This window comes from Aulonocara stuartgranti (genome assembly GCF_965226115.1).
Source record: "Aulonocara stuartgranti genome assembly, chromosome: 12".
Classification (NCBI taxonomy): Eukaryota; Metazoa; Chordata; class Actinopteri; order Cichliformes; family Cichlidae; genus Aulonocara; species Aulonocara stuartgranti.
In genome coordinates, this window is record NC_138948.1 from 19734876 (window position 1) to 19758424 (window position 23549).

Sequence of the window (23549 nt, forward strand, 5' to 3'; positions counted from 1 at the left end):
ATTCAAAGATCAAATATAACGTCCCAGAACACTCCAGCTCACATGTTAGTCTGCTCCAAGCATTTACACGAAGGTCAGTGTTTTGTAGTAGTTAATACGTCATTTTCATAACATAATTGGTGATATAGGTTACAAGCAAGTCTGGCGCTGAACAGAAATTGTGCTCCTTTATTTATTGTGCATAAATAGTGAATTGTCCTGACACAATATTGCGTTTCGCTTCTGTTATTATGGTACATTGACAAAAATATATACTTTTATTCACAGGATAAAACAGGTTTTTTGTATCACTAATTGCCCAGTACGATTACAGCATCCAATATTATTGTCACTGCTACATTTCTGTGATGGGTACCAGAAATTATTTCCACTACTAATTAATTACCGTTGAGCTCAAAGGTCCTATTAATAAACGGTTAACGAATGTGTATTTATGACAACAATTTGTGAGACTGGTAAACTTATGATACGTACGATGGTCTTTCGTTCTACACGGTGCATTTCAAGGTCCTGTACCCATCCGTCGGTAAACTGTACCTGGGCTTGTTGCAGTGACCTGAAGTTACTAAACTTCATGAGTGTGTGCACTCACTCCAAGAACCGTATGATTATAAATATGCATATAAATATGCTACGATGAGATAGCTGACTTCATCTAACTAGCAAATGTTGTCCAGGCTACGTTGGTGATACAGTTTTTTTTAATGTGTATGATATTTTTGTCATGCGATTTTAAAGCTGGTCCTACAACCACATCCAAGAATAACATGCAGCTTATCTCAGAACTGTCGGTGAAAATTATTCTTGGAGCTAGGTTTAATTGAGCTGCATTTTAAAGAGGTGCAATTTCACAATTTGTGTATATTTTCTAAGTTCACTATTTTGTCATGTGTTGAGAAAAACACAGATTTAAAAATTACATGGTCTAATATTTACATTTAGCATAACTGCAACATTATTTTTTCGTTTGTTTTTTTTAAAGACTCGAAAGGACTTGAAATTCAAAGTTTCAGACTTGTGACTTGACTCGGACTTTTACACCAGTGACTTGAGACTCGACTCTGACTTGCCTGACATTACTTGAGACTTGACTTGAGACTTGAGGATAAAGACTTGAGACTTACTTGAGACTTGCAAAACAATGACTTGGTCCCACCTCTGCGATTAACTAAGCTGCAAAGTACGGTGGGATCATACTTGGGGTCAGGGAGGTTAGCCAGTGTTATTTGGTCAGTCAGACCTTCACTTTTGTCTGAAATATCTCAGCAAATATTTATAATCTGACTCATTTTGTAAAGATTTTGCATCTAAATAGTGATCCTCTGACTTTTCCTGTGAAAAATTGAATATTTTACCATAAAAAAATCCACACAGACATATATTATATTAACATTAACTTGTGCTGGAACTGGCAGAGTTAGAGGCACAGTAAAGTGTGTACTTGCCTGTTTTTTAAACATGGGACTCATGTACCTGCAGCATGCATCCACACTTTTGTTACTGCAAATTAACCACAAGTAGAGCTCAGTTTCACTTTGGTAACTGGGGAGGGGGGACCATGAATTATTAACAGCAGTAATTATCCTTTGTGTGTGGTCCTGTCGTGTTCATGAGAGGGAGAGTGATTAGATGTCACACGTGTCCGTTTGCTCTCATAAATCCATTTACTATACGATTCAGTAGAGAACGCTGATTTTAAGCTGTGGCAAACGTAACAGCCCCACTCAAAACCCCCGTGGCCTTCAAGCAGCCTGATCTCAGGAAGGACCGGTGCAAATTATTAGACTTGTGTTTTTGTCTTCGGTGAGGTAGGGGTCGTAAGCATGATGTAATACGCAGTTTGATTTTCAACCGCATAACCCTGGCTTCGACATGATTCAGCGTCTCCTGGGCAAACAGTTTTTGGTTTGAAACAAACACCAGCTTGTTTAGCAGTCGCCGAGTCGTCCAGGAATATCTTTTCTCCATCGACCGGGAGCGAAACACTGACGCAGGAATGATAAATTATTGTGGCTACAATGTGGAGTTGGAGTGCAGGAGTCACTTTTCAACAGTGTTTATACAGCTGTTGAGGAATTATCTTACTGTGTAACTGCGTTATTGTGGAAAAGAGGTTGTTTCATGGGAATGAAAGGATGACATTTCAGGCACGTTTAAAGGAAGAGTTTATTATCGTACTTGTTTTCTTAGGGGATGGAAAAATTAACAGGCAGAAGCAGGCGTTTTTGTTTGTGTACAGATCAAACAATAAAGATGTTAATTAGGTTACAGACAAAGGAAATTAATGCATTTCCCCCAAATGTCAAACAGTTACTTAAATCTCTTGTGAATTTGTTTGTTCATACTCAGCGACTTGGCGCCATCAGAGATTTACTTCTAAGATGTTATTTTTCGGACATTTTTTGAAGCTCCATTGTTTGTTTTTGTGTCCTCGTAAAGCTGACGTGAACATGGCTGCAACATCTCAGAACGTCTCGTGTTTTTATCTGTGGAAGAGAGATCTGATCCTAAAAATGAACAAAATACACAATAATCAAGATGCGGAGAGACATCGGTAATGGAAGCCATCCTTACATCCAGGCAAAGTTTTGAGAGACGTCAAACAGGATGAGGGCCGTCTTTGTGTCAGGCTGAAGCACATGAATGTAATCTTTTTCTCCTTGAGGGTCCCAGAGTCCTCATAGACTACCGAGGGGAAAAGAAGAAGGGGAAGTGGGGGGGGACTGCGGTGCCATTTAGGTTTCAGGTGACAAGTCTTCTGCAGATTTGTCCTGAGGCAGACAGACAGAAAAGTCACATGGGTGAGTGTCCCCTCAAATGTTCTGGAAAATTCCCTGACCTTGAGGAGTGTTGCGTTACACCATCCGACTGTAGCCTCTGGGGCTCGTCCCAGAACAGAGACTCCTTTGAGAGAATCTGCAGAGAGTTTGGAAAGTCGGGATACAGCCATCCCGAAACACACACAACCAAAATGGAGCAATCAGTAAATCTTGAACAGAATCATGAAAGCATGTGTTTTATGGATGACCACCCTTAATCTTCCAGATTTTTAACCTCTGCATTCTTTAAAAGATGCTTTTTGCTCTTTTTCTGTCATCTACACAAATGTCTTTAATTCCCACAAACTCCCACAGACAATAGATCTTAAAGAAAATGCTGCGGGGTAGAGCTTTGTTTTATTTTTTCCTGTCCTTTCTGCTTAGCTTAATTTATTAAAGATAATAAAGCACTCTGAGGCTTGTAGAGTTAATTTTTTATGACTGTTTGGCGCAACGGTTAAAAACAGAGTCGTTTCCAAGATACGTAATTGCTTTGAATCCTGTTATTTAATTTTCTGTGCTTGTCTTTGTTCCATCTGGTATTTCTGTTTGCTGTGAGTTTGACAGAAGAATGAAGATCGCTTGCATTGCATAACAAAGTTGAACTGCATGGACCAACAGTATTGTAAAGGAAATGCTTCAGTGTTCGGCTTCTGTGTCTTTTCTCGGATTGATTTGTAGCTTTTCAAGACGTTTTAGATCTGCCTTCTTTATCCTTTTGTAACCTGCACATGTTTTTCTTCCACTCCACATGTGATGAAACTGACTCAGGTGTATGTTTATTCTCCCTGTGTGTGTGTGTGTGTGTGTGTGTGTGTGTGTGTGTGTGTGTGTGTGTGTGTGTGTGTGTGTGTGTGTGTGTCTTCACTGCAGATGGTGAGGCACGCCCTTTCTCTCCCGGATCATCTCAGTGAATAGCCGGCCGCACAGAGCTGAAAGGATCTCAGCTCAGCTGATAAATAAAACCCTCTTCCCTCCGCACAGTGTGGGAGAAAGTGCCACTGCGGTGCTGGTGTGGCATCTTTGTAGGCTGATAACTGAAGTGAAAGCAGCGTTTGAGCGATCATCTTTCACCTGGAGCCACTCACCTTTCAGGACGTGGCCCCAGAGCCGGCTGTCAGGGCAGGTCTGTCAGTGGGAGCAGAAAGAGATTCTCACAACCGGCAGAGCAGCACAGATGCAAGCAGCCTTCCTTACGAGACTGGAGATTTATCCACAAGGGAAAAGACATGTTATTTTTTGGGTGACCTTCATGCAGGTCTAAGACTTTTTCATTGACTTTTATCTTTGCTTTAGCTGGTGCCCAGTGGGGCTGTGTGTGGTGTTGACTCTTCATCTTTATGATTTTTCATCACTGGGCGAGTGTGTCTGAGTGGCTGGGAGAGCCAGCATGGCCAAGCCTCTGCTGAAGATACAGCGCTACTTCCGCAGGAAACCTGTGCGATTCTTCTCCCTCATCCTCCTCTACCTGACCGCCGGGAGCCTCGTCTTTTTGCACGCTGGCTTCGTCGGGGACAACGGTCCCGGAGCCCGAGGAGGCCGAGACTCTCTTATAGCTTCGGAGATGGGCAGCTGGGCTTCATCGGACACTCGGGGACTTGGCCTCATGAGTAGGGTGTTTAAGGAAAAACGGAGAAGTGGACGGAGGTTCGGTCCCCCTTGGATGAAGAAAACTAGACAGGAGGGCCTTGGGATGGTGGGCAGGGGGCGAGACTACACCAGCAACTGGAACCGCGCGCTGAAAGGACGCAATGCCAAAGACCTGGATGATGGAAGAGGTGGGTGAAAACCGCTGTTGCAGTTGTGCACTTTTTTTAGCTGGGGAGTTTTCCAAATAAACCATCTGAGCCACAACCTTTAGTTTCTTTTACATCTCAAAGCAAGTTAGCAAATGTCTCTTTTAAGCAGTTTTAAACAATATGGTTCAGTGGTTAGTCCTGTTCAGGGTGAACGCCGAGTCATGCATTATGTCAGCTGGGAGAGGCTCCATTTGTCATATATGGTACGCTGTTATCGCACTTTTCATTTAACTGCTTCATTTTTAACTCTTTTCAATATGTTGCATGAGAAAAATGCTAAATTGGCAACATAGCAGCAGCAGTGGTGCAAATGCTGAACTTTTTATTGCAGGCCCATTCATAATGGAAGCTCACTGGCATACTCACAAGCTGCTTTTGTCCCACTTTGTGCTAAAATGAAAGAGATCCCAAAAATTACAAACTGCTGCATCTTAATGACTCGACGCTACTAGCTGTAATTGGTCATGTGGGAGATCTCCTCAGAGTGGAGTGAGATGATAATTATAATTATGTCTTTTCTCCGGAATAAATCCTTTAAGGATCTCCCCGTCTCTGTGCTTCAGCTGTAGCTCCTTCACATGTTCTGCACATGCTCACATTTTGACTGATATGACAACAACCAGACGATTAGACGATTGTGGGATTAACCCCTTTATCTGGCTCATGTGCACAATCCCGTCTTAAAAGGTTTACATGTAAACTCAGTGCCAGCTTATTAAATCATAATGTGTTATGGAAACACTGGTGTAAGGCTGGGATGTGTCTACCTGCAGCTGACATCTCTGAGCTTGAACAGGACAAAGATCTTTTAAAATGAAACATGGACAAATTTGCTCCTGGCTCTGTTTTCTCTTCCTCCTCTCTGATTTTCGTATCGTGTCTATCACTTTCTTTGCTCTTGGATGAAGCACAAACATTTGAAAACGAAGTCAACAGTTCACATTTCTGCCATATGCATTTATTAAGTAAAAAACGACCCCTGTGTTGCTCCTATCTTTATGGCGAAACACAAGAGAAAACTATAAACTAGTTAAGTCCTTAAGAAAAAAGTAGTAACACCATTTTTTCCCCTCTTATGTTAACATGTAACATTTTACCCACAGTCGTTAGATAAGTGCAAGAAACTCAAAGAGCAACAGCGCCACGGAGGAAGAATACAAAACAGCATGAGTTCGAAACACTCGGGTGCCACTACTGAAAGCTAGAAACATTTTGCTCATCAATGGGAGTCCAGACACAGAAATATCACAATTTCACTGGTGAAATGTGAAGAGGCTTTACTCTCTCTGTGGCATGTTTTCAGCATCCGTGCCTCAATTACACTTCACAGCTCATCTCGTGTTACTACACTTTTGAACTCTTATTTAAATAAAAGGAATCTATATGGCAGTGAGAAGGTTTGTTAATGGGGAAAAAAGCACCTTTATGATGGAAATGCACGGTAGACTTGGAAATTAGAAGGTTAAGTCTCCTCAGAGTCGAGTGGAATTAAAGTTCAACTACCTGCTGTACAGGTAGGAACTTTTTTTACCTTTTATTTTGTATTTCAAAATATTATTCCGTTCGTGTTAAACCTGTAAAGCAGATTAATTGTCAGGTGACTTTTTGAGTGGTGCTTAAAAAAGAAATAATATTCCCGTATCGTTCAGCCAGCGAGAAATCCTCAGTCCGGCTGTGATAATCATCTGCTTCACGCACTGGCAGGGAGATAACTTCACTGGGAATGAGCACATGCTATCTGGCTGTTTCTATTTAATCATCTATAAAATCCTAAAATAGACACTTGAAAAAAAGCGTAAATAAACAGACAGATTTTGTTTAAACTACCTTTTAGTGATGTTGGTTCCTGTTTTTTTTTTCTCCAGAGAAGCTTTACAGCCAGGTGGGAGAGCTAAACTGCCATAAAGATGAAACATAAGTGTGAGGGACTGCTGCTCCATCTGTGCTATGTGTGCTATGACAACAGCAGAGTTCCCTCCTGATTTTTAACTCTGAGAAAGACTCCCAACATCTGTAAGCGTGAAGCGGGTCATAATCCCTGAGTCACAGCACAGTAACCTGCTGTGAATTCAAATTTAGACTATAAAACAATGCACAAGCGGTAATAACCTTTTTTTTTTAGCTCCCTCTGCATTCAGAGGGAGCAAAGCAAACATGTTTACAATGTACACTCAGCCACCCCACGCCTCCACCCCCACGCCGCCCTTTTCTGAAACTCTAACCTCACGGGATTGCAGCCGAACGTGATGATAGAGTAATTAATAACCTCAAAGCTATCTTTTGCGCTCGTGCATCCAGCGCCACTCATTAATATGTAGTGTTTAAGAGCCTTTTGTCTTCCAAAGGTGGCTGTGTTTGGGTTAAGAGTTTTTCTCCCCTTCTCTTTTTACTCCAAATGTACTAATTCACCTTGGCTCTAAATTTAATTTGAAGGGAATATTGCGATAAGATGCAGACCACGGCGCATAAGCACATTTTTGCTGTGTGGGCCAATTGCACAGATGTATGCTGCACAAATAGACAACAGGAGTAGGCTGGAGAAAGGATATACTCAGAGCACTATGGAAAATGTGATTCACCAGCTGCAATGAGGTCATTTCGGAAGATGCTAAAATGATTGAAAACAATAATTGTATCAGTTGCATCTGCCATTTCATCCTTTACCTTCGTGTAATGCGAAGCAGAAGTGTGCTATTCAAAACAAGAGATGCTGTTTCATCAAATCTGCATTTGCCTCCATCAAAAAGCAGATTATTTTCCAGCTCAACAATAGGTAGATTACCATCCGCTGCAGTGCACAACATGCTGCTCAAATGCAGGCCTGTAGACCAGCACAATTAAGATAATGCAGGGGACTCTATGCTTTTCCCCCATTTAGTTATTAACAGAGGTTTAAAGGGGTGATAGCAGAGCACAGATGGTGAGAGGTTTGCTGGTAGGGTCTGTGTAGCCCGGTTAAACACGAGAACGTTGTTCTAATGAGAGGCAAGAAGCTGTTAGAGGGTCATTGTATGCCTCTGCAGAGGTTCACTAGAGCCCAGCCCCCACACACTTCTGAAAAATGCAGAGAGATGACTGCCACTACAGTTACAGGCCACTAGAAGGGGATATCTGTCTTTATAAATAAATAAAGCTTCTGCCCCAGTTTGGACTCCCATGTGCGATGTCACCACAGCGTGACGCTGTGTGTGAGGACTCTAATGTGGATAAAATTCACCTCTGACACTTCTGACAAAGGGTTTTGATTGCTCTGTATGAGCTGTTACGTTAGAAATGTAATCTTATGTACATATAAGTTATGTTTTCTCTGCACACACGACCAACTGTGTTTTCTTTCCTTTTTCAGCAAAGTACATCGGCTGCTACATTGATGACACTCAGAAAAGAGCTCTGAGAGGAGTTTCCTTTTTTGACTACAAAAAAATGACTGTATTTCGTTGCCAGGACAACTGTGCAGAAAGGTATGACAGTAGCAAACAACAAAAAAAAATCATCCATTAGGCAAGTTAACCTTCTTTTTTTTGCTGTCTTTTGATTCCTACTGAGAAATAAAAAAAAAACCCTCCACTACAAAAGAGCTGAAGGGGAGATAAAAAAAAACCTGCAGGAGATCAAAAGGTACTTTCCCATCGTAACTGAGCTAAAAAAGCAAAAAATAAATAAATGAAAGAGAGAGAAAAGCTCACGAGGAAAGATGCACAGCAGACCAAGCAAGATGACCTCCAGGCCCATTTGTGGCTGCACACAGGCTCCCAATCGTATCACATTTTTATATCACATATAACAAATCCTTCACAGTTTTTGAGTTCCAGAGTTCATTCTTGACTCAACGTGACAGAATACATTTGCTTATGGTGTGAAAATGTTTGAAAATGCTCTTGGAATAGGCTAAAGTATGAGCCAGTGCTCCACCACAGACCACATGATATTTTAGGCATCCAAGTCCTCCCAACTTTGGATCTGCAGTTTCAAAAATACCCTTTTTCTATTTAATTGTGGTCATGGCACACAAACAACTTGCTGGAAGAACTTAACTGGGCTGCCCCTTCCTCGGCCTCCGTTCAGCTATGGCCACATTAATCTGTTACTGCGGCCCAGGGCAAAATGAGCTAACCGGACCATTAACCTCCCTGTTTGTGTACGTGAATAGTTTTCCTGTGCTTGAGTAGAACATTGAACACAACGTACAAAACGAAATGACACAAGCGACGTGATAAAGACTTTAAAACTAGATTTTGACCCGGCCTCTTCAGGCCTCTAAGATTATGCAGTGCTCAGCTTTTACTGTGTTTTAGTTCTGCATATTATAAAGAAATGTGATTGTTTTGTTGAAACACTGAACTGTGGTTTTGAGTCATGCTGGTGTTGGTTTATATTTAAAGCCCATTCATTAAAAAACAAACAAAACAAAAAGCCTCAGGCCGTTTATTAAATTACATTTGCATTTATATCATGTTTTATAAGGTAAAAAAACATCAGTCGGTTTGTTATAATGCAAGTATTCTTTCACTGATTGCCAAAAAAATTCTGTTTTGTTTTAAGGTTTTTTTGCACTGCCACAGTTTTCATGTAGTAAAAATACGCGCTCCAGTTTTCAAGCCATTCATCTCCCCCACTCCTCCTCCATTTGTTTCCCATTATCCTCTCATCCCGTCTCACTCTCCGCGATACCTCACCATCCTTCTCTCACCTCTTTTTTTTCCCTCCTCCCTCCCTGTGGAGTACCAGGGACGGCTCTATCGAATGCACTGAATTACACCCATGACTGATTCACAGAGCAGAGAATAGGAGCAGAGAGAGATGCCTGTTTTCAGCTCTTTCTCCTATTAGTTCTTGCCTCTTGCAGCCACGTTTGCTAGAGTAGCGGGTTAATAAAAGCAGACAAACAAATGTGGGGCAACACATCGTAGGGGGGGAAAGGGGTTTGGGTTTGATTGACAGCCTGGGGATTTCTCCTGTGTGAGGTATGCATATTCGATGTCTAATTGCACCTGAAAAGCCTTCTGGGAGTCAGATCCTTCATCAGGCAACAGTACGGAGAGGAGAAGCCCTGTGTGATAAATTCTAGTATACTGCACACATTTATAATTGGCTTTGCTTAAGACGCCTGCAAAGCACATAAGTTTTCTCGTTTTCACAGCGATGCATTATTCTTGAATAATATTTTCATGCACAAACCACATCAGTGGTTTGTTTCCATTGATTACAGCTCTCCCAGCTGCTCCAGAGGATGAACTGTTTTTGCCTGTGGAGGATTAAGGAACATAATGAAGGCTCAAAACGATCACTTAAACCCCTCTGTCTCCCTACGCTAACAATGCTAATCCTTTTTTTCCTCTTCCCTCCAGGGGATATATGTTTGCAGGCCTGGAGTTTGGCGCAGAGTGCTATTGTGGTCATAAGATCCAGGCGCCCAATGCTTCAGACAGCGAATGCAACATGGAGTGCAAAGGAGAGAAGAGCAACGTGTGCGGAGGGCCCAACAGACTGTCCATCTATAGGCTGGAGCTGAGTCAGGAGTCTGCGCGCCGCTGTAAGTCTGGCATCAGCATATCCAATAACACAACACGTCAAGTGTTTACTACTGCTGATATAAATACTCTATATCAACACTGACAGGTTCACAGTCTAAAATAAATGTGAAATGAATCCTTTAAATGGAACCTTCAAAAAGTTTAATTTCATTATAGATTTGCCATAAAAATTGAATTTGATATTTGAAAATAAAATATTAAACTTGGGTCCCTTTTCTAAGATGGATCTGATTAGATATGAGTGTCCTGAGAGTCTGTACTTAGGCACAAAGATGTAATTTTGATTCAGGAGTGTAACACCCGCGGCTACTTTGAGGGAAAAGATTTGTTTTATTGCCACAGTCGGGAGCAGGCTGCTCTGTTGTGTTTACCTCTTTCCCCGGGGAGCTGCTCTACCTACACAGCCCAGCCGCCTGTGGTCTTCATCCTAAACACCGACTGCCTGCCAGTGGAAAACTTCAGTCTTGGGAGAAAGAGCTGATTATCAGGAGTTGTAATGATCTTATAGTACAGAATATGCTTAATTTTTTTGATTCCCTGCTGGATCACTTACAAACTAATGAACAGTCTTTATTTCGTATGCTAGCTGAATTTTAATTGAGAGAGACAGAATATGAACCAAACATCCAGAAAAATCTTTCCTTTGTAACAAATTCAGCAGGGTGTCTAAAAATTATTTCTCCTGCTATACCTGTTATAAAACTGTGGCTTGCTTTGTTGCTTTGTTGTGGGAACTTTTTTCTTTATAATCTAAAAAAGTCCCAAACACATGGTGGGGTGACTCTACCCACCCTTTCCTTTTTGCATTCACTCTTCCTTTTTCTCTTTCTTGGCTCCTGCTTCTTGGAAATACTGTGAGATCAGAGAGAGTTACCATGCAGATATGTGGTGAATATTTTCATAGCTCAACTGCTCTCTCCAGAGGTGTGCACTACAAAGCAAGATTATTGGGTTAGGGTGGTATTTCAAGCTTAAAGTCAAGGTTCTCATTGTGACGAAGGTGGCTGTACCTTGGTACATTCAGCTTTATGCTGAACAGATAACCTGGTGCACAGCAGGTTATAATCACAACATGCTCCAAGTCCTGAAGGAAAACATTTTATAGATGCAACCTAATAAAAATGTTGGCACAGCTGAAGGAACCTGCTAAAAGACTGCAGTACAAAAATCACCATATATGGTCACAGTTCAGTAGATCATGCATAAAATGAATACTTTTATACTCGATCCTAGACCTGATTTTACTCTGCTGAAACCATGGCTGCTAAACAAAGATTAGGACTTTGACCAGTCTGTGATAAATCAGTTGAAATAATTGGACACACTCTAATGTAATTTCCACATTCCTGTTTTGGGGTATGGGCCACTGTAAAACCTGAATGCCCCCAGGCCTTCCTTTTGCTGTTTCATTGTTACAGCCCGTTCTTTTTCAATCTCTATCACCTGCTCTCCTCATAATGTCTCTGACTGAAGCAGGCGGCACTCAAATGATCAATTCTGAGCGGACGAAAAGTCTAATAATGCGTCCGAATCCTTCTTTTATGTGAGAAGCGGGAAGCCTGGATTAACAGAGACTGTTGATAGCAACCGTAGCGATATCCGTTATCTCTGACTGGGGGTTTGAGAAATTGTTGAGCCAGCTGACACAAAGAAAGTTTGGCTATGCTGAACCTGCTTCACAGTGCACCCCTCTGTTCCTCTGCTGTTTGTTTGTTATTATTCTCATTTCTGCTTTTAATCCTTCTATCTAACTGCTGCGCAAGCATTTCAGGTCGGCATTTTCACCTCTAACCCCGATCTCATGTCATGTGAGGGCTGCTCAGAACATCAAAGAGGAAATGGAGGAAATGTGATGTGTTAGCTGTTTTGCAAGCTTTGCCGAGTAAATCCCAGCTCTTAAAAGCTATAATAACTGAGCACAGATGCATCGTTGATGCACTCTTTGTTATTGAGACCTCATTTTCTGTGATAGCTGGATGGATTTATAGCTGCAGCATGTTAAAACACAGAAAGGTAACACAAACAGGATCCGTGGAGAGAACGTGGCATTAAAAATGCAACTTTAAGTCAGAGAACAAGGTCGAAAATAAATAAAACATTTAACACACACACACACACAGCACTAGAACTAATTTATAAAGGGGATATTCTCTTTTTTTTTTAAAGTCTGACACCACTGATCACTAATACTTCCTGTAAAGGAAAGGAGAGAGTGCTCAATAGTCTTGTTTACTGGTAGTGACACTATAAACTTTGAGAGGAAGGAATACCAAAGAGACGAAGCTCCATTTGCATATTTTACTTGGCTATGTCTGAGCAAGCAAGGTGTCTTCATCACACTGTCTGTCACAGTGAAAAGCAGCGCTTGTTTGGTTTCTCTCCTCTGTCATTAATTCTTAACAGTTTGTTGACAACAGAGACATTTTCGTAAGTACTCTATACTGGCGCTGCTGACAGGTTGACAGCCTGCAATAAATGTGAAATGGATGTTTAGATTTCCTTTAGCAGTGACTTAAATCTGGGTGTCACCCTTTAAAGTTGTGGTGCAGTGCGAGAAACATTTCCATCGTGAATAAAAACTAATTTATCTTTTCAGTTAGGTTCAGCAGGCTGGCAAAAAAAGGTCAATAACAAATTAAAATAAGGTTAAAAAAAAGACCTGCACATGAAGGAGAAGAGCAGCTTTTGTGATGTGTTGTCTTCACCAACATCAGACCACAGAGAGGATTGGAGGTTGCAAGTCATCCCAGGGACACGAGTGCTGCTGTTAGTTTAGGGTCTCTGTGTTCTTTCGTGTTGGTAAGTGACAGTCTGGCTTGTTTTGTCTGTTTCAGATGGCAGTGCCATTTTCAAAGGGTGTTTCCACCGGCCAGACAATGTCACACTGGCTCTCCCCTTCAGCGCGGTCATCCAGAACATGTCTGTGGATAAGTGTGTGGACATGTGCACAGAGAGGGTGAGTGGATGTTGGGGATTTGTACGCTGCACGAGTGTGTCTTCAGTGTATAATGGCTGTTGTGTTCCAGGAGAAATCGCTGGCTGTGCTCGCTGGAGATCGATGCTACTGCGGATTCCCAACGCCCCTCTTCTCCCTGCATGAGCTGGAGGACGAGGGTATGTGTCTCAATCGGTGCCAAGGGGAAGAGTTTGAAAGCTGTGGAAACGACAAGTACTTTGTCGTCTACCAGACACAGGTTCAAGGTAAATTTAAGTGTTTCCTGGCAGCGGCTGAAAAGCCACACATGTGTTGAAGTTGGTCACATTCTGTTGGTGGGAAGTCCAAGTCAGACTGAGGTTTAGCACATTCAATTTAAAGTATGATAACACATGTGGTATTCAAGTGCAAAGTGTCAGCATGAGCCGGAACTTTGTCTAACTTACATGTCGTGCAAAGTTTGCAAAATGATTTTGGCACTGACTGTTCAACCCTGAGCTGTAGATGATTCCACGTATGAGATGCATGAATCTGTGGTGGATTAAAGATGTGATCATGCAGTGAAGAAGATCATTTCAAAAATCACAGAATTTTAAAATCAACAGTTCTTCTCCTGCAGCTTTGCCACATCTGTTCTTAGCCCCTTCAACCAGACATGCATCTTACACTCTAATATTAAGTTAGTGCTGTTTTGGGCCTAGCATGGAATTCAACTCAACTCATATTTATGTATTTACTGGCTCCACAGTTGCTTACTTTCTATGTTGACTGCATTGCTGATTATAGCAGTCTGTGATGTGAAATAAAAAAAAGTTGTGGTTGTCTTCCTTATTAACTCACACATCTGGACTACTCACTGGCCTTCTAGCTTCTACTACTTGCATGTGCCTCTCATTTAGATAAGATGCCAACTTCTGTGTTGAGCTGCCCAGAATTCACAATGGTGATCATCACTTGTGATGAGAATGGGATCTATAGATCAGATCCAGATCTGTCAATTGGACGCAGCAGAATCCCAGCAGTGATAGGGATTAGGGAAAAACCCCTCGGAATCTAGATGCTGGTGATGGAGATGAAGATGGAGGCTTGGATGGAGCCTGACATGGGAGAGGGAAGGAAGCTGGTTGCATGAAGGCATCTGGAAAGGAAAATGAAAAATCTGCAGTGATATTTAAAGTACATGGAGTAGCGGCTGATTGACCTGAAGAAGGCAGGCAGAAGGACAATTGGACTTGTGATCTTGCAATGAGCTTGACAGTGTGGGAAAGGGGAACTGATGCAAAGCTTAGATAAGTTACCAAACATCCGAGAAGCAGACAGATGTTTGAATACAGATCTTTCTTATTAAACGTGTGTGTAAGCTTCATTTAGACAAGTTCATGTTTTTAAATTTTGTAGGCAAAGTCCTGAAACTTCACTCTTGAAGCTGCTACTCGTCTAAAATGACGTCTGATTGGTCGAAGTGCATCTTGAAAACAGAGCCCAGAGGAGGTGCAGGAGTGTAGTTCCCTCTTAGACCACTTGAATTACAACGTGCCAAAAGGTTATCGTGGATTTTTGTCAACTGACATGAAAAATATATCACCTGCGCTAGTATCAATTATTTAATTCCTCTGCTAAGCTAATTCTGGGCTGCAGGTACATTTTGAGTACCTCCACACTATCCAAAAGCTATCAGCCCGGTTTTTAGGAAACTTCATGGAGTAGTTGGGCTAAAGGAAGAGATAATTGACTTCAGAACCACATAAAGAGAAATGGATAAAGAGGTGGGATTCATTTGTATAGATGTCAGCTTTGCACTCTCACATTCAGGTACAGACGAGACCACCAAGACTAATTTGGAGGAGGTGGCTTTAGTTGTACTTCCAAAGGAACTCCATAGTGGTTTGTTTATGGTGGGAGCATGATCCATCTCAGAGGCTAAGAGTTGTGTGCTGACAATAAACACGCCCATTGCCAAGCACACTTTGCATTCAGGGAGAATGCAGTGTGCACAGTTTTTAGCAAACTGAAGTGAGGGAAACAGATATATAAATACAAATGTTAGGAGTAAATGTGTTGTCTGTGCTTCTTCTCCAGACACATGTGCTCAGTAAGCAGACTGATTGTTCTGGTGTGGTTTGCAGTGACGCACTTTGGTCCGCTTGGAGAGTTCCCTGTTTGACCAGAAACCAAAAATTGGGGAAAAGCTGCAATTTATGCAAACTCATTGACTAAAGAGCAGTGAACTAATGTTACGAGTCCTAGGACTAGTTGTACCAAAGTAACAAGTGGTTGGTTGGTTATAAACATGACTTATAAACCCTGTTATAAATTTCCACATGTTCCTTTGTTCTAGTGTCCAGCGTTGGCTATACTTACTTTATGTCAACAACAGACGTAACTCGTGCTCAGTTTCAAACTGTATAAACCAAATCAACACTGAGATTCATTCAGGAGGCTTCACTTTCAACCAGTTAATATTTCAGGTATCTCACAGCATAAATCACAGCCTCAGAGTTACTTTTAAATAACTATGATTGTTCTCATTTGAGCTCACAACATCAAATGAATTACAAACTAAAAAAACCTCCAGCGTCACACTTTAAACCTTAACCCAGTCACAGCGTTAACACTATCGGCACTGTGCCATATGCCAAGGGTTCAGCGCCGCAGTATTGAAAATAAATACACGCAATCACACACACAGATTATCGGTACATTATGAAGCTTAAAAAAGCGTTGTTTGTAACATAGCTCCTGCCTTTTTTTTTCTTAAGATGCCATGGCAACAGACTAAACTAAGATAAACAGCCGTGTCCCTAAAAAGACTCATTACACTAGTGCTAAAAGGTTGTGTGTGTGTGTGTGTGTGTGTGTGTGTGTGTGTGTGTGTGTGTGTGTGTGTGTGTGTGTGTGTGTGTGTGTGTGTGTGTGTGTGTGTGTGTGGTTTCCTGGTATACCAACCTGGAAAACACACAGGACTGAAGACATGAACCACTTATTCATATGGAGTGGGCAGGGTCCCTACCTTAGGAAACCCAGATGCAATACACCAAAGCACTTTGGCTCCAATTTAATTAGTTTCTTTCTGAATTTCTGTCATGAAGGAAAAATAATAACCTTCTGTTTGCACAACAGGTATAATTATCCCACTGTGGCTCCTTTTTTCCTAATACTGAGATATTTTGCTTGTTATGAGCTGGAAAAACTAAAAATAAATACAAAGCTTAAAACCACAACATGTGAACAATTTCGGGAATAAACAGAAATAAAAAAAAGTCTCAGCATTTTGTGTGCGCACAAACAGGATGCAAGTGTGAAAACACCCGAGTGTGTCCACGCAGTTTAAGCAGGAGCAGAGGGCACTAAGAAAAAAAATGGCTGTGATATTATTGTCTGGAGTTTGCAGACATGCACACGAACAGCAAAGGGATGGGTCACATATGAGGAAGTCACACTTCTGAGTGCTTCTGCCTGACACCCCCCCCCCCCCCCCCCCCCCCCCACACACACATGCACTAAATTCTTATTTTCGTGCCATTATGCACACTCGATGTTGCAAATCATCCGAACACTATTTATTCATTTTTATTTGTTTTTTTCCTTTTTTGTAAATTTGCAAATTTTTAAATAGTATATGCTCTAAAACGTTTACTTAAAACAATATCATCATGAATGTTCTTGGATTTGACTGTAAAATCTTGGGTTCCAGACACATGCATGCTTATCGCTGTATTTCTTGTTATTCCAAATATTGTTATGAAACTCAAAAATTCAGAATAGGTCTGTCTTCAGTCCAGGCGTTGTTGTGGGCTGTGTTTCCTTAACGCAGTGGACAGATGTGGCTTGGATCAGCAGAGTCACATTGCAGTAAACAGAAATGGAGGTTGCTGTGAACAAACAAAACAAAAATCAGCTGCTGTGGGAAATGAACTTCATGTGATCATTCTTGGCAAGCTGAACCCAGAAAAGGGAACCTGTCAGAGGTCTGAATGTGTTAGCTTTAAATCTGGTTTCAGTTGGAAAAAACGATTGTTTACCACACCACATGGTTTTGGCCCAATGCTACACCCTACTAGGGAAGACAGTAGTGCTGTGAACCTGAGATGTTGTTGTCTGGTTTGTGACCCCTTGCAGTCAGTTGCTTTGTTCACAGAGTGTCTGAGAGAGATTGCAGTTGGTCTGGATCATGAATATTTGGAGACAGGTTGCATCCTGTTGCAAGTTTTAAGGAGATTGTTTTTACACTTGCATGACTGAGACATAACTCAATAATTCAAACCCTAATTATTACAAATCGAACACAAATGTTGTATATCTAAAAGGTGTAATAGTTTGGATGGAAACAGACAGGTCAACTTGAGTTGTTGGGAGACTGTTTGAAGTTATTAGGTGATATTTTGTGGAGAAAAATATAATAAAACAAGCCCGCCTTGACATTTCTTCTTTCTATAATAATCATCCAAAGTTGAAACGTAATAATTCTGTGTCTGTTATTACAAAACTGTGTAAATACGCAGGAAGTGACTGATTTTCAGTATTAATTTTAAACTTTGAGGTTCATTTAATCGGCTGATCTTTGTCCACTGTCAGATAATCGGTGCATGGACCGGCACTTCCTTCCCACTCGTGCTAAGCAGCTGGTGGCCCTCGCCAGTTTCCCTGGAGCTGGTAACACCTGGGCTCGCCACCTTATAGAGCTCGCCACTGGCTTCTACACCGGCAGCTATTACTTTGATGGCTCCCTGTACAATAAAGGTATGCCTCGGCATGTTTTTGACACGATTCACAGGCGCTCAGCCATGAATGCACCACCGTGGATGCTATAAAGTCACTCTGGGCTGTTTCACAGGATTTAAAGGGGAGCGCGACCACTGGCGGAGTGGGAGGACAATGTGCATTAAGACACATGAGAGCGGCAGGAAAGAAATCGAAGCCTTCGACTCCAGCATCCTCATGATACGAAACCCCTACAAAGCCTTGATGGCAGAATTTAACCGGAAATATGGTGGACATATTGGATTTGCTTCCCAGGCCCACTGGAGAGGGAAAGGTAAGCTGCTGAAATCTCTGGATCAGTGAATATTATGTTGCACGGAAGTCTCTCCGTCATCGTACTATGAAGAAAATGAAAATAAAAGACTTCATTAAACTGAGGCACTGAGGGCATATTTCATTTTTTGTGCTGATAACATTGTGGTGAACAAAGTTTGAGTAAAGCTTCACAATAAGTAGAAACTGAAACACTGCAAAATGAGAGAAAAACAAAAGAACTGAGAAACTGTGATATAGAAGGGCAAAGGATTGAGGAAATGCAATCAAACTCTGGCCTTTTTTAGCAGTTTGACCTGCACCAGTGTGGCTGAGCGCAACATTTTGTCTTTTGAAAATCATTTACACCATTTAGCCACAGCATCAGCAGTCAGATAAATTAGAAGTGTTTATGACAAGTCTGATTCAGATCTTCATTCTAGGTTTAAAGTGGGAAATATATGTACCGGTATACATGATCTGAACACTTAGCAGCTTACTTTGTTTCCTTCTTTATGCTGTTAGCTGCAGATGTTATCAGTCAGAAAACGAATGCACAGTTTAAAAAGCTGGTGAAATGTCTTCCATCCAGGAAGTCACAGTTTAGTCATGTTTAATTCCTCTTTTGTCCACTTGATGCTTAAAATTATGGATTAAGTTCATTTTTCATTAATAACTATGTGTAAAATATAGAGATGTCTTTATATTTCAGGCAAATTTTGCTCTTCCTATTGCATTCTTCATGTCTTAGTAACCGTGGCAACCGCTTTTGTCTCGTCCCCGTATCGTCTGTCTGACTTTATGCGAGGTTTCATCGATTTTTTTCCCCAGAGGCTGGAGAGTTGCCGACCCAGCAGTTGTCTCTCTTTGTGGAAACTTCAGCACATTTGGCCTGCCATTTCCAATGAGTGTTTATTCCCTCTGTTGTTTGGAAAATGATGCGGTGACATCACTAAAGAGAAAGGCTTTCTGACAGCTGCCACTTCGAATAGACGGAGAGCGGGTCAGCGTGACATTGTGCGCAGGGCCCCACATGTACGATTTGATGCATTCACCTCCACAGAGGGAGACTGTGGGGCACAGATGATGTCACAGACACTAATGCCTTCCAGCGTGGCCCCATAATGTCAGCTCAGGGGCAAGTGCAACTTATTTTGGAGGTCATGCCATTTTAGAAAGCACAGTGAGTTATTTTCCACTGTTATCTCGTAGATTTAGAAGCTATACAGATGCCTTTTTTGGGGTAATCTGTCAAAAAGATACTGTCTGTGTCTTCACTCTGAAATGAGCAGAACAGGATTTTGGAGAAAAAGTTAAAATACTTTGATGTTTTTTATTGTAACTTCTGTATTTGCAGCTTCTTGGCATTTCTGCACTGCTGGTTGTGTTTTTGGGGGGAAATTTCTGATATTCTGTCCACTCTGGCACTAAAGTTGCCTCTATGATTGGTTTCTGAGACATTGCAAACTCAGCAGACTTTAAACTTTATCGACACCCTCTCCCAGCAGTAAAGATTTGTCCTTATGCAGCACAGCTCCTGCCAGCTCCCACTTTTTATGGGCCACTAGATGAAGCTGAAAGAAAAGGTTTTCTTACAGCAGCTCTGCAGTTTGAATGACAACCAAAAATGTCCGGACATTTCAGAAATTACTTAATGTGTCCTCCCTGCCTCTGGAGTTGAATGACATCAGTGCTAACACAGCTAACACAGCTCTCACTTCCTCTTAACTCTATGCCCACGCTGACACTTTGACTTTTTTGTACCGAAGTTCATTTTACCGAGAACTTACATTTTATTCGAACAGACAAAACGTACATGCACTTAGCAATATGAGCTCTTTGACAATTATGACTTAATAACCTTTGGTAACCGCTTCTTCGTCTAAGCTGAAATCTCAAAGTGCAAATTTTCTGGTGTTAATGGAGACGGCTCAGTTCTGTTATTTCTTTTTTATTATCTTTCTTTCACTTACACTTTTGGTTTACAGTTGTTTCATCATTGTCAAGCAAAAGCTCTTGAGCCACCCTTTCTGGTGTTTTTTGAAGTGCTCTTGAGCACTTTGAAGTGGCTTTCTGAAGGTCTTTCAAGGTTTTGCTTTGGAAATCGGCTGCCCCGTCACTTCTTTTTAATTGCAGTCTGCTATAGCAGTGCTTTTTTGTAAGTTGACCTATGAGTCATTCAAGCATAAAGGCAACAACTCAAAGGATGAACCAGTGTGTGTCAACACATAACAGACAAACTTAGCAAAGAACCAATTGTATCTTTAGGCACTTTGTACTAGCATGCTGACACAAAAATTCATACGTTATTCCCATTTCTTTATTTGAATCTATGAAAAATGCCAAACATAACACAGTTAATTAGGATAAAATAGTATTTTTGCAAGAGCAAAGAGCTATTAGCCAAAACTGGGCATATCGCAGCATGGTGTGCCGTGTGTCTTTTAAAAACAGAAAAATTAGGAAATTGAAGAAGTGGAGGTCAAAAGAAGAAGTGTCAGGCCTGAAAAAACTACAGCAGATAAACAATATCTGAAAGTCATTTTCTTAAAATACAGGAAAAAATCCAACAAAGACCTGACACAAGACGCCAGAGGTGATCCATCTGCTGTTCACAGGGTGGCTGTAGATGTTCTTCCTGCTATATTTCAGTCTGTACTGTAGAATGCCCTTTAACTTGTGCATTGGTACCCAAAACCCTCATTTATTTATGTTCTGTGGCCTCTTTGTCCTGCAGAGTGGCCCGAGTTTGTCAAGAACTATGCCCCTTGGTGGGCGTCCCACACGCTGGACTGGCTGCATTATGGGAGGAACGTCCACGTGGTCCACTTTGAGGATCTGAAGAGGGACCTGTTCACCAAGCTCAAAGGAATGGTCGAGTTTCTGGGTTTGAAGGTTTCTGAGGATCGCCTGCTCTGCGTCGAGGGCCAGAAGGACGGGAACTTCAAGCGGTCGGGGCTACGTAAGCTCGAGTACGACCCGTATACTCCTGAAATGCGTTCAAACATCAATGAACTGATCAGAACAGTAGATGCTGCTTTGAAGAAAAGAAACATGTCTGGGGTTCCAGAGGAATACATGCCAAGATGATAAATGTGAAGACCTCTGTTTTCCTTTTTATTTTGTTAGTTTTCCTTTTTATTCCTGCACATCTTGTAGAATTTCATGAGATAAATAGATTTTTTATCGTGTTAGATGTCTGTTAAGTCATGTAGATGGACACCTATTTCATTTTTTCAGTCATCTGTTTCTTTTTTAAACGAAACTAAATCAGCTTCATGCATTCATGGAGTAGACGTGACAGTTTTAGCAGGCAAGGTTTGTGTTTCTCTCATTTGCTGAATGAAAAGCACTCCTTATCCTGCTCTATGCACATGTGCTGTGTAGGCATGTGCACATGCCTTAACACAAAGAAGCTACAGTAGCTGTGACTACAGAGGGGCTCATCTGACTGTGCTGACAAAAGATACGATACAACACTGCAAAGTGTGTTCAGTGAGCTTATTTTGTGCAAAAGAAAAGTCAAAACATTAATTTTCCTGCTGCTATTACAGTTACAGAACTATTTTATATAAGAAGCTCACTGAAAGCTGTATCTCTTTGTTAGGGGGGAAAATGCAATATGCAGGGTATAACTACCTGATGGTGATGATACTGTGTGTTTCCAAGATTTTGTAAGGTGTTTAATTCACTGTATGTACGAGAAATCAGAAGGTTATTCAAGAAGCTGAGTTATCCCTTTCGAAGAGACTGACTCGAGGAGAGAAGAGGATTAATGTCTGCGGCATTTATTTATCTCCCGTGAGCAGCGCACACGTTGATTCATTTGGCTGTGAATATGTTTTCTTAACACTGGACTCGATGCAGAAATCCAAAAAGCACTTCGGTGTGCAACACCTTCCCCAAAGATCACTGCGGAATTAGGCATTACACTCATGTAATAGACTGGAGTTTACCTTATAAGTAGTGACTGTTGTAGAGGTTTATTTATGAGAGCTAATCATACTGAATGTGAAAACTGTCTTTTTTCTTTTTTTTCACTGCTTTGTTGTAAGAAAAGCTTTGAAACCGTTAAAGCTCGTAATCATTTTCCTATTCCTTGTTGAAAAAACAAAAAAACTCCAGCAAACTTTTGTGCAGCACGTCTTAAAACGGCGCTCGATCTCCTCTGCCGCTTAAACACAAACAAATACACAGATTGATAAATCCAAGGATAAAAAAACAACAACAGCACCAGTGATTGAGAGCCAGACAGCATTAACTGACTTCCATTTTCAGTATAATAAAACTATATTTTTATAGTGTATGCTGACACGTTCAAAATATTTGTATTGCAACAGGCAAACGGGAGAGGTTGTTTCTATTTTTAACACATGCTTTAAACTTTATTGGCTCTTTGCATTTATTGACAAGCCGGCACTTATTGAACAGGTGTCACATTTGAATGTATTTTCTATGGAATGAATGTAATGTAATATGGCCCAATAAATGAGTGAATCCAAGGAGTGACTCATGTCTGAATTTTTAGAAATCTGCTACGATCTGCAGTAGTCTTAAACATTTTTATTAATATATCGCATACCATATCACAATAGCGATCTGCCTGTGACTACAGGTAAGAGAAAAAGTGTTTTCCTGCTGTGACCCTTAGGCGCTCTGTAGTTTTATGGTTCAGTGTGCACAACAAGGCTTTCCTGTAAACCTCTGAGAGCGCAGCCAAGAGAAAAACAAGACTAAGCACTGACAAGCGTTCTGCTTCGTTACCTAAAGCTATAAATACTAATGTCGTGTGCTGCTAACATGCACGTGCTAATTTCTTTTAGCAGGTTAAATATCAAAACAGGTATATGAAAGACAAACATTGGAGACAGATTTGCCTTCAGAAGAGCTCAACAAGGGGCTGGAAACATTCTTTAAAGATTTCGGTCCATATTAGCATCACACTGCACATCCATGATGTGAATTTCCGGCTCCACCTTATCTCTATTGGTTTGAGAGCTGGTGACTGTGGAGGCCAGCACAGTAAACTCACTGTGATGCTAAAGAAACCTGTTCGAGATGGCTTGGGTTTTGCGGTGTGGTGTGTTATCCTGCTGGAAGTAGGATAGAAGATAAGTACACTGTGGTCATAAAGGGGACATGCTCAGTGACAACATTCAGGAAGGCTGTGGTGATCAAACAATGCTCAGTTCGTCCAAAGTGTGCCAGGAAAGTATCCCCCACACCATTACACCATCAGCAGCCTCAACTATTGATAAAGGATGGGATGCCAGTTTCTAAGGAAGAGCAGCTGGTTTGCACAATGTCGACATGCATAAATGCGCATTAATGAGCAGTTGAACAGACCTACCTAATGATGTGGCCAGTGAGGACGCAATAACATTCAAACTGTTTATAAATTAAAATAGTACAAAATGAATATAAAACAAGTGAAAACTCATTTAGCCCA

At 41.3% G+C, this 23549-nt stretch overlaps 1 protein-coding gene across 2 annotated transcripts in view; it reads left to right on the plus strand.

The window, feature by feature from the left end:
* wscd2 (WSC domain containing 2) overlaps nucleotides 1-22602 on the plus strand; it is a 43306-nt gene extending 20704 nt beyond the window's left edge. For both annotated transcript variants that reach the window (XM_082553649.1, XM_082553650.1), the window contains exons 2-9: nucleotides 3693-4597; nucleotides 7965-8079; nucleotides 9967-10151; nucleotides 12987-13108; nucleotides 13179-13353; nucleotides 17663-17827; nucleotides 17922-18122; nucleotides 20838-22602. In XM_082553649.1, coding sequence (XP_082409775.1) covers nucleotides 4210-4597; nucleotides 7965-8079; nucleotides 9967-10151; nucleotides 12987-13108; nucleotides 13179-13353; nucleotides 17663-17827; nucleotides 17922-18122; nucleotides 20838-21190 — 1704 coding nt within the window. In that variant the 5' untranslated portion in view covers nucleotides 3693-4209 and the 3' untranslated portion in view covers nucleotides 21191-22602. The remainder of the gene's footprint in view (nucleotides 1-3692; nucleotides 4598-7964; nucleotides 8080-9966; nucleotides 10152-12986; nucleotides 13109-13178; nucleotides 13354-17662; nucleotides 17828-17921; nucleotides 18123-20837) is intronic.
* Nucleotides 22603-23549: the final 947 nt, after the last annotated feature.